The sequence below is a fragment of the Meles meles genome, chromosome 5, assembly GCF_922984935.1.
Source record: "Meles meles chromosome 5, mMelMel3.1 paternal haplotype, whole genome shotgun sequence".
In the NCBI taxonomy this organism is placed as follows: domain Eukaryota; kingdom Metazoa; phylum Chordata; class Mammalia; order Carnivora; family Mustelidae; genus Meles; species Meles meles.
In genome coordinates this window covers 82,623,097-82,642,222 of record NC_060070.1, presented here as the reverse complement: position 1 = coordinate 82,642,222, position 19,126 = coordinate 82,623,097, and the positions used below count along the sequence as shown (strand labels likewise).

Here is a 19,126-nt window from a genome sequence, read left to right as displayed (position 1 = left end):
TGAAGATATACTCCTGTGTTTTAGTTTGGGTTCCCCTAAAAATGGAGCATGAGACAAGGGTCAGATGATGAAGGTTTAAGGGAGGTGGTGTCAGGAAGGGAATGAGCAGAGCAAGTGAACGGGGGACGGGAGAAGAGCCTGTGAAATGCACCGAGCAGGTGACAGCTGTGGGCCATGAAGGCTCCCTCCTACTGAAAACCCTCTGAGGAACCACACAGAACACATCTCAGAGTTATTCTGCAAAGGGGAAAGATTGGGCTAGCTGTTCATCAACTCTAAAACCTCGCTGGTTCAGGACTGCCCTCCGGGGACTTAACCTCTCCCGCTCCCCAGACCACAGCCAGCTGCCTAGGAAGAAGCTCAGAGCCGAGGTAGCTGAGAAGCATGGGGGTGGGGGGTGGAGGGGGGAATGCAGGGAAGCGGTCCCTGCAGCTGTAGTTGAAACAAAGGAGGGCTGAGGGGATGTCACACAAGGGAAATGAGTGCCACCATCCTAACTGTTGAGCATGTTGTGCTTTAAAAAAGACAAGCGTCCCAGTACTCCCCCTTCCCCACTATATCTGAAGTTCTAGCAAAAGTACTAGTGGCAAAAAGTGAGGGAGGGGTTTGGGGGTGCCTGTGTTGGGCACAGGGAGACAATCTTACATCATATGCTAAACTAGAAGTTAACAGTAGACAAAAATCAGTACACAAAAAGACAAAAATCCTACCCTCTAAACTAATTTATTACCCCACAAACAAACTCGCTCCCCTGAAGAACCAAACAAACCAAAGTTTCCCATCCACAGGCCACAGAGATTTACTCATTTCCACTTTTGTATCAGTTCTCTGTCATACATTTTTCGGATTTTAACATCTCTAAAATTGGCATGTCATAATTTAATTGGTAGTTCAGTACTTTCTTAGTGGTATACAAAATAATGGTGTTTCTTATCAATTAGGGTGTTTTACGTTTGATGAAATAACTTATTCCGGATATTTTCAATATAAACTGATATTTGCAAGGTGACTATTAGCCTTAATTCTTTTGCTGTCCTGTTGAAAACGAAAATAACTTCCTATCACCAAAGCTTAGATGAACCTCAAAACGAAAATAACTTCCTATCACCAAAGCTTAGATGAACCTCAAATTTTATACATGTTTTCAGAGAAGAAAACATAAATTTAAAGAAACTGGAATTACCAATGACTAAACATAATTAGAAAACTTTGCAAGAAATAAAAGACAAAAAGAGGCCTAAAGAATCATTACTTAAAATGACTAATGACTAGTGATAAGGCACACACTACACGAAGAGGGTAATAAGCAAGATTCATCTACGGCTTCCTAAGATATTAGTTATAACTCACACAAAGGCAATCTGTTCATTTTAGATTTCCTGAGAAGTTATTTCTAATGGTCAGGTTTTAAAGACAGCTAATTTTGTAACAGTGAGTATAATTAAAGTGTTGGCTTATTCTTATCTCCTCAGTGCTCCAACACAACTCCTTCCGGAATGATAGCTCTTAAAATTAACATTATTTGATGCATATTCTGGAAAGTGCAGCTGCTGGGCACCAGCACACACTGTTCACCAGATTAGTTTGGGAAGACGATACGCCATGTTCTCTAGGAAGAGACCTAAGGGGTGATGGAGACAATTCAAACAGTGCATTGGATAGACGGAAAGCTTAGAGATATTCAGAGAAACCTGAGATCAATGAAGGAGAATATTATTGCCTAAAGTAGTTCTTCTATGGGTTCTTTCTAAAAGTTAGACCTAAGTAACTAATTTACTCTGTGAAAGAATTTCAATCTAAAACGAAACAGGATCCAGAAGACAGAAAACAGAAAATCTGAGAGCATGTGCTCTCAGGAAAACAAAACCTAAAGACCAAGAGACTGATTTCTTGTACATGCCAGATTTACAGAAAACTGATAATATTGGGATGATAGGAAGTTGGCCAGGGGTTGTCTTATATCAACCACTTGGGAAGTTTTACTTATGGTTTTCAGAGGAATAAACAAGAAATGACCCAGGTCGGGCTGTTCTCACAAAACAGCTCAGTTGAGCTTTATTTGTATGACTGGCTTGCTTTGCCTGCTCAGGGAATTCTCAGAGCTGGTCCCCATTTGTTTTTTATTTTAACCAACTACATTAACAGACTTCTCTCTTCTTTACATTCCCTGTCCATAAATACAGCCTACCTCGAATGTTCAACAAACTCACCTGTAGTTTGCTGAACTGCTATTCTCTGCTGTTTTTGAATAGACTCTTCTTTTTGGACAATTTTGAGTTTGCCTCAGTTTACTTTTTTATTTAGATTGAATGTCTAAGTGGAAGCATCTGTTTTCATTTCAATACCCAAAGACTCATTAAAAAAAACAATGTAGTGGTTTCTTGAAACAGATAACAGGCAGGGGTAATTACCCCAAGTTATCAGTAACTGTGGAATTAAGTGATCATTATTTCTATGGCTGTGGGAACTTAATTTTATAATATGCCTTTCTAGGTATCTCCTTCAGTATCAAAATAGGTATATTAATATCCCTGTTACATAAAGCAAAGCTGATGCCAGGAATATAGAAGAACAATTGAAAACATTCATTCTTGAATTGGGAAAAAAGTCTGATTAAAGCTTCAAAAATCAGGATTACTTAGGTTGCTCAGTTGGCTGAGTGGCTGACTCCTGATTTCAGTTCAGCTCATGGTCAGGGTCATGAGATTGACCCCACTGGGCTCTGTGACGGGCATGGAACCTGCTTAAGATTCTCTCTCTCCCCATCTCCCTGTGCACCCATCCACCTCCAAAGCTTTAAAAATCATAGAAAAATTGTATGTTAAATTTATAGAAATCACTGAGCATTTTTTCCCGAGACATTTATGTCTAAGAAATGTAAACAAATTAAAATATCACCTCTACGGCTTCCCAGGCCCATTTCCTGTACTTTGGATCATGAGTCAGTCGCCACATGTACATGTAAGTCTCAACCACCTCTGGCCGTAGGATGTAGTACTTTTCATTTTGCCTCGTAGCAATGGCTTCAACGCCGCCATCGAACCTGAAAGCTTCTGGTCCCAGTTTCATATCTAAAGGGCATGCGAGGGTGACAAGGGTTATTGTCTTAGATGCTGCTCTGTTCTACAGCTTAAACGAAACTAGAAAGTACTTTACAACATTCAAGAGAGATGCCAAAACAATCATGGTAAGGGATGGTTATAAACATCCTATAATAAACAATATTCAATATACTTTTAAAATACAGTCATCTGAGAGTTCTTTTTAGAACATTGCCATGATCTGTTATTTCTTTCATTTAACCACCGTTTACTGAGTGACCCCCAGGAAGGTACAAGGCACTACAACACCCCTCATTAGTTAGCTGGAAAACAAGTGGTTGAGAATTCTATGTCATTATGTCATGAAAGGCTATTTAATCTTTGTTCTTCAAACTCCTCTTTTATATGAAGGGAGCCAGACTCTATCTCATGGAGATACTGAAAAGATTAATAATGGTTTATAAAATACTAAGTTTCTTTTGCACCTGAGACACAGATTCTTACCCCATGTTTTTACCTAAAGCAGGGTCAATAAATTAGACTTGCTTAACCCTGTATGGCTTCAATTCCTGTTCCTTGGGAAATCTAAGGGTAGATATTTTTTATGTAGAAAAGCAGTGCTTCTTGAAGTAAAAAAAAAAAAAATCATTTAAAATGTTCATCATGAGCTTCTAGTTTCACGAGGCACAGTGGATATTCTTTTAATGGCAGCAGTGACAATGTTCCTTACGGAACAAAATAAAAGCCTGTGGGAATAGATTGAAAAGGAAAAGAATCACAGGTACTCACAGGTGCGATTGTAAGACTCATAACAGGTTCGGGCAATTTCAGCCCCTAGCTGCAGGTAGTGCTGAGTCAGGCCTGAGGGAGCGTCGTCAGCCCCAAGTGCAAACATGCCCCCAGCAAAGCAGGTCAAGTGGCCCATCTTGTGTTCCAGGAGGCCCCCTTTCCATTCCGCGATGTAAGTCAGCCCCGTGCTAGACTTGCGGATCAAGTGAGTCTCAATTGCCTGCAAATCAGACTTATTTTCAACATTTTAAAGTCCCTTCCAAATTTATACTAAAAACGCTGTCAACACTAAGGGGGAAAAAGGATAAAGCATCACTCGCAGTTTGAGTTTGGGACCATCAATGTGATTCGACCTGAAATTTTGTTATTGCTGTCTATATTCCTTCCCTAGTCTCTGCCTTAATAGTCTAGTTCGTTAGGATTATCAGTGCTAGGCCAGCCCACTTGGTTTTGCCTGCTTCTGTGACCAAACATTTGTAGTCCTCAGACCTCAAACACTGTTCTCTTCTCAAAGACAGGCCCCTGGTGTAGAGGAAACAGTTAATGCGTTCCCATTTTCGCAATGGAGAAACAGCACAAGACAAGCCCCACTGTGGATGAAGAATAGAGCTTATCTGCGTATCAAGTCTGGGGGTGGGGGGGTGCTGCCCTGCCTTTGGCTCTCCTGGGCTCAGAGGGTGGCCAACTGAGGGGGAAAGGTGTGCCGTTCTTGAGTCCAATTGCTTGGCCCCAAATTCCAACTCTGACACTATCTGTGAACTGTGAACTTCACAGTTGGTTTGCTTGCTGTGTCCCCAAATCTCAGTATTCTTAACCATAAACGGGATAGTAGAATCTTCTGAGAAAACTCTGCAACATCTAGTTTATGAAGCCATCAGTACTGTGACCAGCACCTGATAAGGTTCATTTATCATCATCACTCACATCTCCATTGTAGTAACACTTGAATTAAATTCCTCCCTAACAATTTCATTAAAAAGCACATTAGTATATAAGGGGGAAAAAGACACGTAAAAAGATACTCATCACCACTTATCATCAAGGAAAAGCACAAACAAAACTATAATGAGATATCACCTCACACCTGTCAGGATGGCTAAAATCAACAACACAAGAAGCAACATGTGTTTTAAGAATGTGGAGAGGGGGCGCCTGGGTGGCTCAGTGGGTTAAAGCCTCTGCCTTCGGCTCAGGTCATGATCTCAGTGTCCTGGGATCGAGCCCCGCATCGGGCTCTTTGCTCCGCAGGGAGCCTGCTTCCTCCTCTCTCTCTGCCTGCCTCTCTGCCTGCTTGTGATTTCTCTCTGTCAAAGAAATAAAATATTATAAAAAAAAAAAAGAATGTGGAGAAAGAAGGAACCCTCTTGCATTGTTGGTAGGAATGCAAATTGGTGCAGCCACTCTGGAAAAGTGTGGAGGTTCCTCAAAAAGTTAAAAATAGAGCTATCTTATGATCCAACAATCACACTACTGGGTATTTACCTGAAGAATACAAGACCACTAATGCAAAGGGATACGTGCACCTGTACACTTAGACAGCTATCTGCCATAGCCAAGACATGGAAACAGCCCGAGTATACACTGACTGATGAATGGATAAAGAAGATTACAATAATGGAGTATTATTCAGGCATAAAAAAGAATGAAATCTTGCCATCTGCAACAATATGGATGGAGCTAGAGAGTATAATGCTAAGTGAAATAAGAGAAATAAAAGAAATAAGAGAAAGACAAATACCACACAATTTCAGTCACAAGTGGAATTTAAGGAACAAAATAAGTACAGGGAAAAAAAATGAGAGAGAGACAAATCAAGAAACAAACTCTTCCTTATAGAGAACAAACTGATGGTTACCAGAGGGGAGGAAAGATGGCTGAAATGAGGATGGGAATTAAGTAAGGAGTGCACTTGTCACGAGCACAGGGTGATGTATGGAAGTGTTGCATCATTCTACTGTACACCTGAACCAAATATAACACTGTATGTTAACTAACTGGAGTTAAAAAAAAAACTTAAAAAATAATAAAGGTCTGTAAATTGGGGAGAAATGATGTTTACAAAAATGATATATAAAATATCTTTTATTTTTTGCTCTAGGACTGTTGATACTCTTTTACAATAGACAGAAAATAATATAAGCTTTATATTGTAAAAAAATGAAATATAACTATTTGGAATTACTAACTTCTAAATTACTGTAATAGGAAATGTTTCTTTTCCTTCCCAATTACTTCAGAGAAGAAAAAAAGCTATGACCATGTCTATACCTGTTATAGCATTATAAAAAAAAAAAAGAGTTTTTAAGGAAGTACATTTGGGCATAGTAGACACAGACAAAACTTGGGATAGAAAAGAGTGAAAATGAATGAATATGTAGACAGATAACACCTTTCCTACTTTTATTGGAAATAAACAATTGAAACCAAGATGGTAAGAAATAAATGAACACACTGTTGTGCTCACTAAGTGTGGTTAGCTAATTTTACTGATGGTCCAGTTATTATATTAATATTTCTTTCTTATTTAACTGAACACTTATTTACACTTCTCATAGCACAAACTGCAATAAAGTTCTTCAAGCAGATACTTGTTCATCACCCAAGAAATTATTCTTTCTATATGGCAGAAGTTACAGCTTTTGAGCATAGACTAGAGAACCATTATTATCCTGTTATGAATCCGGAATAAACCACTCTATTATTTTTGGCATGATTCTGCCCAAGCTGTTACCTCTCAAAATACACTACAATGACGTTCCAAGACCTTCAAAGCGATGTTTGTATGACAGTAGGAAAATGTAAATAAATATAAAGGAGGAAAAAATAGTCTTCAGTGGTTCTTAAAAATGTGTTAAATCCGCAGAGAATTGATTAGGAAAAAAGAATATCATGTATTCTGTGATTTCAGCCTTCCATATTTGAAAAAAAATTAGTTTGATGAAAGCTTTAGAAACCTAAATGTCTAATACATCATGTGCCCTGGTCCCATTCACTCCAGGGGACCCTTGGTAGAATGAACATCCACCACAGTGGATTCTTAGTGTGGTCTCTGGAGAGGAACGTAACAGCCGGTTGAAAGCTTAAGGTATTTTGTAATTATTATTATTTTTTTAAATATTTTATTTATTTATTTGACAGAGAGAGATCACAAGTAGACAGAGAGGCAGGCAGAGAGAGAGAGAGAGGGAAGCAGGCTCCCCGCTGAGCGGACAGCCTGATGCGGGACTCGATCCCAGGACCCTGAGATCATGACCTGAGCCAAAGGCAGCGGCTTAACCCACTGAGCCACCCAGGCGCCCAAGGTATTTTGTAATTAAAACAATCAAAGAAAACAGACCATGCTGGGATTAAATGCTTTCCAAAGTCTATTTGAAGCTAAAAATGAAACATTGTATCTCCAGTAACTCAACTGTCTAGGAGGATAAAATGTGGGATCTTCTCCTTAGTAAGAATGTTTGTTTTGTTTTTTTTATTTTTTTTAAACTACAGCTTAGCAGAAAGAAACTTTGCTATGTGAGACATGGTTACTTCTCAAACCAGAAATTTAATTGTTCTAGTTTGCTTTCCAAGTTGAAAACACAATGGATTGAAAGTGTTTTTATTATTAAGAGAAACAGGAAACACTTTACTTCATTTGTTCATCATGGATTTTCCTGTCAATGGTTTATCTAAATACAATATGTTAAAGGCCGTGTGAGTATAGTTCTAGAAACTGGGGGAGAAATATTTCAAAGAACATTTTAAAGTTGCTTTTCTTACAACATCAAGATCTTAGGGGGCCACTTTAAGGGTAGAATAATTAAAATATCTGCTAGGATGGCAATGAAAAAACGATAACAGAAACTATACTGTTTGGAGAATTCCCTAGCTTAAAACTTGAAACCTCATAGGAATGAAGAAAAACAAACCTGGCAGAGGCCATGTGGACTATATCCTAGTTTGCTTTTTATGTTCATCATGTGCCTTAATTAAGGCTTTGCTAAATAAAAGCCAATGTACTAACTAAGGCATTCTAGTTCCTATTTGTGAAGAGGTAAAGAGTTCTATCTCCTGTACTTAGGATGCTTCTTACTGACCTTGGGAGGGAACCACAGTACTATTCAATCTGGCCAACCAGAGCAAAGCAAGTTGCATTTATATTTAAAGATTTTATTTATTTATTTGACAGAGAGAGATCACAAGTAGGCAGAGAGGCAGGCAGAGAGTGAAGGGGGAAGCAGGCTCCCCACTGAGCAGAGAGCCTGATATGGGGCTCGATACCAGAACGCTGGGATCATGACCTGAGGTGAAGGCAGAGGCTTTAACCCACTGAGCCACCCAGGTGCCCCGCATTTATATTTAAATGAATAAATTGGACCATGTCTAAATTACCCAGACCTCCTCTCAGGGAGACAAATTTTAGAACAGTGGCTACATGACTGGAGAGTTACAAATTTCCACTCCCCACATGAATTAATACTCTCAATTATATAAAAAAAAATTCTAAATAGTCAATAAAAAAGTCATTTTTTTCATTTAGCCATAATTTTATAAATTATTTAAGATGCCTTGATAATATAAAAAAATGAGTCATCATATAAATACTTATCAATCACAAAGGTACTTGGTTCTGCTAAAAAATTTGTTTCTGAAAAGTTGGGTGTGTGTGAGTTCAAGCATTTTATACAAAATATTATTCTTCTTTTGCTTTATTTACTTTCAAATTTTATTTTTATTTTTGATTGAAGCTTACATTTGCTTAAGGCTTAGTTTACTCTTACACTGGCCACCTCCTATATATTTTGCTAAGTAATTTCTAACTTATTTTTACTAACTTACTGCATGTAAAGAACACTTGAATGTAGTATGGAAATTCTTATTCACAAATAAATCCACAGTTGTGTGGTAAAAAGAGACAAGTGTTCACACAAATTTTAGTTTGAATTGTGGTTCCAAACTCAAAATTTCTTAGGTTCCGTTCTCTTATCTGTAAAGCCAAGTAAAAAATATCTAAGCTATCGTGAGGAGACAAACAAATACTTCATGTAAAGTACATATCTAACACACTACTTAGCTCACAGTAGACAATTCAACACATACATGTTCCCTCTCTTTCCTCCTGTGTTATGAAGGATCATAGGAAGGATCATCATCAAACTATTAATGAGTTCAGATTTTTATTTGAGAGCACTGTCTATCTCTGGAGATAAGTTTACTTCAAATGGAGTTAGCCATTAGGAATGTCTGTAATCTTGGGCAATTTTAACTTTGTCAATTTCCAGAATATAAATTTAAGATTTGTTCCTCCCCATGACTTTAATTGTGATTCTAAGCATGGAACTCATACTCCTTGAAGAAAAATACCTCTTTCTCAGATATGTGAATCTTTACTGAGGTGTGAAGCACATAAAACACTTTCAGCTGCCCTGTTAGAACTCAACACATCAAGGGGGATTTACTGTTGTTATAATTATATTAGCAGACACTGAACTCAGCCTAACTGGAGATATTTTGTAACCCACTTGTGTAGTATTCCATTTCCCATTAAAGACTGATTAATATGCAAAAGGTAAGTTAGTTTAGTGGCAAAGATGATTAAATATTGGTTTACCTGAACAGCATCAAAATACATCTTCTTAGCTTCTAGATCTGTCTTGTCAGACATTAACCACGCCTTGAGCAAATATTCATAAAAGCTGTCTCCGAGTCCTCCAACTGATACATGATCTGCAAAAAGAAGAAAATGAATTTTAGAGTGATTGAGGCTTTAATTCAGATAATGCAGCAAAATCACATTAGTAACTAGGATGCAAAACCCTACGTCAACTGCAACTCAATGCTACATTTAAATTCCGACAAATCTCCTGTTTTCAGGAAGATGTTCTGAAACAAGCAGATGTGCCGTTAACTAATGCAATATACTCTAAATAATTACCAGGCTAGCTTTGTAAACACAGAGATAAAAAATATATAATCAACCCTAATTCCAAAAATTGGTTTCTCTAGTTAAAAACCACCAAATTAAAGTGTTTCAAAGCATATATATTCAGATAGATTTTGATTGCTTTAGCACTCAAAAACATAAACTATGTCAAATGCTATGAGTATTAACAAACCTTGAAGAGAACTGGCTTGCAATAAAACAAGAAACTCCTTAACTTCTTGTGATTATTATTTGATGGGTTTTCCAGTGTTATCAATCTATACGGTCAACATCCTTTGGGGGAGGCTGGTAAGAAAGATGACAGGGAGGAGACGTCCTTCCTAATACACTATTCCTACAATCCTCCCCCACTGACATTTACTATGCCAGATCCACTACATATAGTGCCAACAATCACATAATTCATAGGGTAGGTATCCTTAAAAAAAGTGAAAAAAAAATTAAGACTGAGTGAGGCTAAAGATGACACCAATGGTAAAGGCACCTGATCCCACAGCCCACACAGAAGCTCAACTTGGAACTGCTCGCTCTCTACCATGTAAATGGAATATATTCTTCTGCCTACTTCTTGAATTAATTCTTTAATTTCTCACTCATATCTACCTACAAAAACAGAGACGTAACCTGTCTGAAATATCATTCTCAGAACTCCATAGAGAGTTTGAACACTACTAAGACAGCCTGATTTTGGAAATTTGCATTTTAAGTTCATCACTCAAAACGAATTTTACGTATCTATTTTTTTTTTTTAAATAAGTCCTTTGTTGACTCTGTCACATAAAAGTAAATCCATTTTTATACAACTATTGAGACAATTTTCTCCTGATACCTCCCCAAAAACTCCCCTTGGAGGTTTATATGGGGACCTATAATTGAACAGGTTAAAACTGAATTCACTCTCTTCTTCTTCACAACCTTACCTTCTGCCTTTGGTCCCTGTCTCACTAAGAGGAACCATCATCCTCCCAACCGTGCGAGTTAGTTATCAGGGAGTCATTCTTTTTTTTTTTTTTTTAAGATTTTATTTATTTATTTGACAGATAGAGATCACAAGTAGGGAGAGAGGCAAGCAGAGAGAGAGAGAGAGAGAGAGGAGGAAGCAGGCTCCCCACCAAGCGGAGAGCCCGATGCGGGGCTCAATCCCAGGACCCTGGGATCATGACCTGAGCAAAAGGCAGAGGCTTTAACCCACTGAGCCACCCAGGCGCCCCACAGGGAGTCATTCTTTACTCTTGCCTCCATAGCCAATGAGCTAGTGAGCTCTACTCATTTCACTTCCTTTACATCTCTTGAATCTGTCCTCTACTCTGTCCTCATCAATACAATCCTGGATGAAGCTACCAATATTTCCTGCTTCTGAGTCTGCAGTGGCCAATTATCTGGCCTTCTGTACTCTGAATAGCCTGTAGCTATTTACATTAAAATTAATTAAAATAAAATGAAAACAATTCACTTCCTCAGCCATAGTGCTCAAAAGCTACATGTGGCCTTTGGTGACTGTACTGGAAGGGGAAGATACGGACGTTGCCATCATCACACGGAATACCACTGCCATCTATTTCCCCATGAAAACCAATGTAACCCCTTAACATGTGAACCAGATCATCCTAATTGGAAGCCTTCGATGACAAAGACTCAAAATCCTGGGTGTTTGGAGACTGGGAGGCCCTGTGTGGTCTCCATCTTCCCTGTGTCACCATCAGTCCTGCTCTATTGCTTTCTACATTTTTGCCAAATGGCTCTTCTTTTGGCCCCTCAAAACAAGCAGGATAATTTCCACCACAGGCACCCTAAAGGCATTGTTCTCTTTGCCCAAAGTGCATGCCCTACCTCCTTTCCCCTTCACTTAGTAATTCCTCCTCATACTTCCTATCTAGGATTAAATGCTGCCTCCTCAAAGATGCTTTCCCTGACCTCCTCATAACACATTTTTGGATAGCACATGTCTATCACACTTTGCAACTTCCTAAAATGGTGGAATTTTTTCTCTGTCTCCTCTATAAGATCACGATCCAGGAGGACAGGGACTAGACCTATTATGTTTCCTGGTCCACATCAGCCCCTGAAAGTGGCTTGCATATACCAAGTAAATGACAAACAAAGATAAATTCTTGTAAGTCAGTCTTAATAAGGACTATTCCCATTCAAGCTAGAAGGGCTATATTTTTAAGTAGTGAAAAATGAATTTTTATTATTGCAGGAAGTCCAGTTTCAATTTTAATGTAAAATTAATGTTTTACACCTGTAAGGCTGATTCTTAAAACAGCAGGGTTTGAAGTGACCTTTGCAATTTCCTAAATAAATTACCACAGAAACCTCTGACATTTACAAAGTAAATACACTAAGTACTATCTCATCAATAACAAGCCCTGCTGTTATAAACATGATTGCAGGAGACAAATGCAAGTGATGCATGGTAAAGCAAATCACTGTCCGGTTACTGTCAAAACAACAAGGACTAAATGAAGTAATAGGAAATGATGGCCGTGATCCAGACATGCCCTTCAGAGTTAAAGCAATGAGCATTGAAAGCTAACAGCCAGAAGCAGCTTCATTTTCTTCCCCCTTGGGTTATGATTCTATAATGGTTGGAAGAAGCAAGTTTGGGCATTTGGTGATTTTTAAAAAAGGAAAAAGGGTTACATAATAATACATTTGCTTGAATTAATTTTAGTAAAGGCAGTTAATTTTTTAAAAAGATTTTATTTATTTATTTGACAGAGAGAGAGAGAGAGAGTGCGAGCACAAGCAGGGGGAGCACCAGGGAGAGGGAGAAGCAGGCTTCCCACTAAGCAGGGGGCTTCATCCCAGGACCCTAGCTAGCATAATGACCTGAGCCAAAGGCACACACTTCACCGACTGAGCCACCCAGGTGCTCAATTTCCTATACTTTTATTTCCTACCTATAAATTTTTCAGATTTGGAAAGAATGAAAATAAAAGAACACAGAGAAGAAACAAGAACAAGCCTTTTTGATAACCTAGTGTATCACTCACTATGCTTCTCCAGGTCTGGAGGACTATTTGCGTTGGCAACAGAATCCTGTGTAAATATTTAGTGGGTGTGGGAGAGAACATGCCTGATTTTATCAGCAGGAAGGGACCTCCTACTTCTACAAAGAACATATATGGTGTTTTTATTCCCAAATATTCTAAAGGTAATGTGTACTACAATCACTCAAATATTATACCCTTCTCTATAGAAGGCAATTCACTTTCCTTCCCAAGAGGAATAGGTCCCATAAAAGGATTCCTAATACTTAAGAGATAAAACAAGTAGCAAAAGAATCAAGACAAAATGGATTAAATGCTCGGTATCTTTATTTTTTATTATTTTGTATATTTCATCTGAACCTGAACTTCTCCAAGCATACCCTCAATGATGCTAGTGACACTATATGTATATTAATGTTGTTACATTAATCAAAGAAGAATGGGCACTTGGGTGGCTCAGCTGGTTAAGTGTCTGCCTTCTGCTCAGGTCATGATCCCAGAGTCCCGAGATCGAGTCCCACATGGGGCTCCCTGCTCAGCGAGGAGTCTGCTTCTCCCTCTAAACCCTGCTCATGCTCCCTCTCCCTCCTTCTCAACTAGATAAAATCTTAAAAAAAAAAGAAGAATGATAATTGTTCTGCCTATAGACATGGAGGCCCACATCTGGCCTCAGCAGTTGCAAGATCTCTTTATATTATCAGTGACCAGGACCTGCTTGCTGCTTCTCAGCCACAACTGAGGAGCAGAGAATAAACAGAACCATTATTAAAAGCAGAGGCAGAAAGATCGATTGGGTACAGAGTACACGAATACTCACAAAATTCATCCACTCTTAGGTAAGTAACACTTAGTAGTGCAAGATACAGTGTGCTGGGTTAACAAATATCACTGAGACAAAGTCACTGGCCTCAAAAGTTTTGGATCCCTAGGAAGATGGGGATGTATATGAATCATTTTGAAAAAGATAATGATAGACAAATCCAAAGTGCAGGGGAGGAAGAGGGCGAGTGGAGGATGAGTGGGTGCTATCAAATTCCAACCAGGGTCTTGGAGAAGCAGGTCCCCCAGAAGAAAGGGCAACTCAGCAGAAGTAGTCAGAGGAGAGGTAAAAGAGCTGCAGAAACAGCACAAACCAAGACCTGGATACGACCGAGTGGGCCTTGATTAAAGAATGAAAAAATAAGTGTGTCTCCTTTGTGGCTGGAACACAGGATTGGGGTGGGGGAGGGGGGGCAGACACGAGAGTCATCAACCCTATTTGTTTGCCATCAGGAAATTGGCCCACAAGCAATACAAATATAACGGGCCCTTTGTACAGGGAAAATGGCCAAATACACAATATGCTGGTAACCCAGAAGGTGAAACTGGGCTGTTGGAGTACAACTGATACTTTCTGTCCTTTACAGAACTTCTAGATCCTAAATCACAAGAAGAAAACAGTTGGTCACAGAGAATTTGTTTTCAATTTTTAAAATCATTCATGAGAAGGAAAATGCTAAAAATGTCTGTCCTTTTAGAGAATCTTATCTGGTCTTTGTACTCAGAAAGCTACTCAAGTTGTATTTTATGTCAAATACTCTTAATGGCTCTCAAACTTTTAAGTCTCAGTACTCTTTTACACTCTTAAAAACGAATAAATGGGGGGCACCTGGGTGGCTCAGTGGGTTGGGCCTCTGCCTTTAGCTCAGATCATGATCTCAGGGTCCTGGTATCGAGCCCCACATCGGGCTCTCTGCTCAGCGGGGAGCCTGCTTCCCTCTCTCTCTGCCTGCCTCTCTGCCTACTTGTGATCTCTGTCTGTCAAATAAATAAATAAAATCTTAAAAACAAAAACAAACAAAAAAAATGAATAAATGCCCCAAATACCTCGTTTATGTAATATCTATAAGTATTTACCATATTAGAAATGAAATTTAAAATATTTAAATTAAATTAAAATATTTTTTTAACTTATAATAATACAACCACTATGATAACATATTTTTCATAAGAACATGTTATATTTTACAACATAAAATTAGTTAAAAGACTGATACTGATTTACATTTTTGCAAGTATTTTAAATTTCTGCTATACTAGAAGATAGCTGGATTTTTCTATCTGCTGTATATTCGATCTGTTGCCACTTGTCATTTTGGTGGAAATACATGAAGAAAATTCAGCCTCATGCAGTTATACAATTGGGAAAGAAAGTATTTTAAGAGTCTTTTCAGATAATTGTGGATATTTTTGATACTAAAACAAAACTTGACAAGCAGTTAACATTTTTTAAAGGTTGGTTGTAATGTGGAATTAGAAATCACATCAAAGAATTTTTGTTCTGTTACATTAAAATCCATTGGTCTATCTTGCACTTTGAATGGATCTTTTCTCTCACCTGATTTTGTCATAGCATGTATCAGTCATTTGGAAAATACTAGTTCCCTCAATTATGCAGATCTTCCAAATGTTGACATAGTTCATTATATGATATAAAAAACCACATTGGTGAATATCACCACCAACCTCATCAGAAAAGTTTTTTTTTCTTTTCTTTTTTTTAACAGTGTGGGCAGCGGCACAAGGAGTGAGAGAGAGAGAGGATCTTAAGCAGGATCCCTGACAGGGGGTTCAATCTCTTGCCCTGGAGATCACGACCTGAGCAGAAATCACATCAGACACTTAACCAACTGAGTCACTCAGGTGCCCCAGGAAAGTCTTTAAGTATTGGTTAAAGGTGTTAAGGTCACAGTGGTATATACACATTTCTTAAAATTCTAATTTTCATTTAGAAATTCAAATTCTATCATTGGCATAGATACTGTCAGTTTTCTTTGAAGTGACAGGCCTGTTTTTGAGAACAAGTCTACCAATTACCCAAGTCCAAATAACCAGAGCTCATCTTCAGTTGTCCTTTCAAGCAAAAATGGTAATCCACACAGCAGTCATGGCTGGTTCAGCTTGCGATTCAAACAATCACACGAGTGCTTTTCTACAAGGCAGGCACTATCTTTTCTTACTCAGCAAAGCAGTGGACTCAGTGGTTGCGATTGACTAGCCTCAATTCATTTTCTTCATTAAAAATATTCATAAGTGAAACTGGCATCATTTTATTTCTTCTTGTCAGTGACGAATACAATTATTAGTTCTATCTGGCTCCTCTGCCATGGTTCCCACCATGGCCTCAATAGTTTTACCCACCACTGCTTTTGCAACACAAGTGCAAATGTGGACACAGTGAAAAGGCAGAAAGCCTTAGTATTATTATAAAAATAGCTTTGACCTCCTGGACATCCTGAGTGGTCTCAGGGATGTGCTGTGATCTGCAGACCATACTTGGCTAAGTGGCAACCTATGGTCTTATGGTCTCAAGAGCCAGGCCTTCCATAGCCATTACAAAACATAGGTTTTAGCACAGTTTTTATTTTACTAAATTAGTCTTTTTTTTTTTAGAGGATCTTTTTTTTTTTTTTTAAAGATTTTATTTATTTATTTGACAGACAGAGAGAAATCACAAGTAGGCAGAGAGGCAGGCAGAGAGAGAGGAGGAAGCAGGCTCCCTGCAGAGCAGAGAGCCCGATGCGGGGCTCGATCCCAGGACCCTGAGATCATGACCTAAGCCAAAGGCAGCGGCTTAATCCACTGAGCCACCCAGGCGCCCCATTTACTAAATTAGTCTTTAAGAAAAGTACTTCTACAATAACAGCGAGGCAAATTCATCTAAGAATATAATTTTAAATATAAATAAAACACTCATATTAGAATAAAATTGTAAGGCACGGCTAACATCCCCCGTACAGTGAGGCACCTCACTTAGTATTCTGTACTGGGTTTCAGTTGCTGTGTTAATCTACCACTGTTTTTCTTGAGAACATTTCTTTCAACTACTCTGAATCTTCATACCACGGATCAAAGACCCTAAGGGATCTGAAATGAGGACTACTCGCGTAATGCTTTCTCCTAATCTGAAGATAATTCTACTGGGAAGAAATCTTTATCAGCTGGCTTAAAATTAAGTAGAGAAAACGACCTGTTTGCTCTTTCAATTTCCTAACCTTTAAAGAGTCAGGTTCCTCTCTCATCTTGGAGCCAAGAACAAAAAGAGAAAACGCTATAAAGTAGAATGATCTAGCTACTCTGTGCAAAACCCTGATGGCCAATAGTACAGAGGAAGAATTTTCCCTTCTACCCGCATGACTGGATTATTACAGGCTAACATCCCCACACAACCTGACCAGACCTTCCCTTCCTGATTAATAATTTAAATGTGCTTACATGTCATCATACTCACAGTTATGCAGGAAAAATAATCTAGTTCCCTGGTCACATTTACAGTCTCTTAAGAGAAGCCTATTTAGTAAGGGAACCATGCTCACTTTCCCCCTTTTGAAGCATTCTCCAAGAAGACTTGTGCTTTTTTGTGCTCTTTCTCTCTGTTACTAGAACAGTGCTGGGTATCATAAAGAGCTAAAATGATGCTAATCTTTTGACTTACATTGACCCCACTGTCCACTACTGGGATTCAGATAGTTAGGATAAAGGCCTTGTGGTTTTTCCAGGTTGTTCAGTACTGTTCGAATATTCATTACCTACAACAGAAAATGAGATGTTACTATGAAAATCTAAAAAACAATTTTGGTGCTATTCTTCTCTCTTTCTCTATTACATTTTTCCATGTTAGGAAAGAAGATTGATTTAAAAGAAACAGAACAAAGAGAGTCACCCCAGCTTACAAAAATAATCGCAGTCAGTGAGTACAGTCCACTGATTTGCCAGACGCCATAGAAGGAACTAGGGATCTACCAGTGGATAAACAAAATCCTTACCCTCTTGGAATTTGCAGTCTCGTGGGAGCAGACAGATAATAAGCACATAAATATGCCAGGTGGGGACAGATGCTATGAATAATGGGACAGGGTGATGTGAGGTTGTGAGGCTGCACACTTAGGGAGGTCCGGAGAGCCTGATGGGAGAGGGTTTGAGTAGAAACTTAAAGAAGCAAAGGAATAATATGCAGAAATTTGGAGGAAGAGCAACCGGGGCAGAGGTAGGTGTGAGCACAAATGTCCTAAGGAGAGAATAGGAGTAGGTTTGGCAAGACCACTGAGGCTGAAGGTGAGGAAGCAAAGGGGGCAATGTCAAATAGAGAGGACAGAGGGAGCCAGGGCCCACATCATGCAAGCCTCATGGGCCAAAACGAGGGTTTATTTTATTCCAAGTGTAATGGGAAGCCACTGAAGTTTTGTGTGATTGAGGAGGCAAGAGAGGAAGCAGTATTCAGGTGGGTACTGCAGAGTTCAGCTGAGAGATGTTGGGTCCCAGGAAAGGATGGCAGCAGAGAAAGAGGGTAGAGCTAAAGCATCTCCTGATGGGTATAACCTAAGGTTTCCCAAAAAGAGAGGAACCAGATGACCTCAAGATCCGTGACCACTGGGTAAACTGTGGTGGCATTTATCAAGACAGTAAAGACTGCAGTATAAACAGGTCTGGGGGCTGAGTCTGAGGCATTTCGAGTAGCAGTTATCTCAGTGGAAATGTCAGATATAGAGTGTGGGACAGGTTGAGACTGGAGTGACAAATCTGAAGTCAATAGCACATAGAAGGTATGTGGAGCCACAAGACTGGATGAATGAATGTAGAGAGTGAATATAAAAAGAAGAGACCCAGGTTTGAGTCCTGAGGCTTTCTGGTATTTAGAGGTTGGGGCACTGGAGAGGATCCAACGAAGAAGGCTGAGAAGCAGCAGTCTACTGAGGAAGAAGGCAAACCAGAGTAGTATGGTAGGCCTGCAGCCCGGTGCAGCGTCTTGGAGAAGGAAGTGACTGTGTCAGCGGCTGAGAGGGTGAGGAAGACAAGAGCAGAGAATGATCATTGGACCTGGCAACGTGGATCTCACTGGTCACCCAGACAGGTGTGGCGAGGAGAAAAGCCCGACTGGAAAGTCTCAAGAGCGGGGGATGCCAGAAGGGGGGAAGGGTAACAGAGACAGTTCTCTCAAGGAATTTTGCTATAAAGGGGAGCTGCAAATAGGATGAATGCTAAGGGCAGAGTGGTGGGTGAATGTAAATTTACTCAAATATCTATGGGTTTGTTTCTTGAAAATTAGAAACTGATTCAATTGGTATTATACGTTGAGTTTAAAAAGTCTTTCCCATCCATGCTTCATATAGTCCATACAATACGATTTTTAGATAAGGAAAAACATTCAGAGAGGTACAGGGACTTGCTTGAGTTGTAGAGAATCCAACATGTACACCATGCTATCTCACACAGAGTCAGATAGTGCCATGGAAAGATCGTGGGTTCATAGTTTGGTAAAATGAAATGCTACACGTAACAAAACTTCGATTAAACTTAGTTGTTCTTTTCCACATCTAATATTACTGAATCTTCCAGAAGAG

At 39.1% G+C, this 19,126-nt stretch overlaps 1 protein-coding gene across 2 annotated transcripts in view; it reads right to left on the bottom strand.

The window, feature by feature from the left end:
* The window catches only part of MAN1A1 (mannosidase alpha class 1A member 1), a 169,747-nt gene that overhangs the window by 10,016 nt on the left and 140,605 nt on the right, over nucleotides 1-19,126 (bottom strand). For both annotated transcript variants that reach the window (XM_046004441.1, XM_046004442.1), the window contains exons 8-11: nucleotides 17,221-17,314; nucleotides 9,421-9,536; nucleotides 3,831-4,050; nucleotides 2,899-3,071 (exon numbers count right to left, since the gene is read on the bottom strand). In XM_046004441.1, the coding sequence (XP_045860397.1) occupies nucleotides 2,899-3,071; nucleotides 3,831-4,050; nucleotides 9,421-9,536; nucleotides 17,221-17,314 (603 nt within the window). The remainder of the gene's footprint in view (nucleotides 1-2,898; nucleotides 3,072-3,830; nucleotides 4,051-9,420; nucleotides 9,537-17,220; nucleotides 17,315-19,126) is intronic.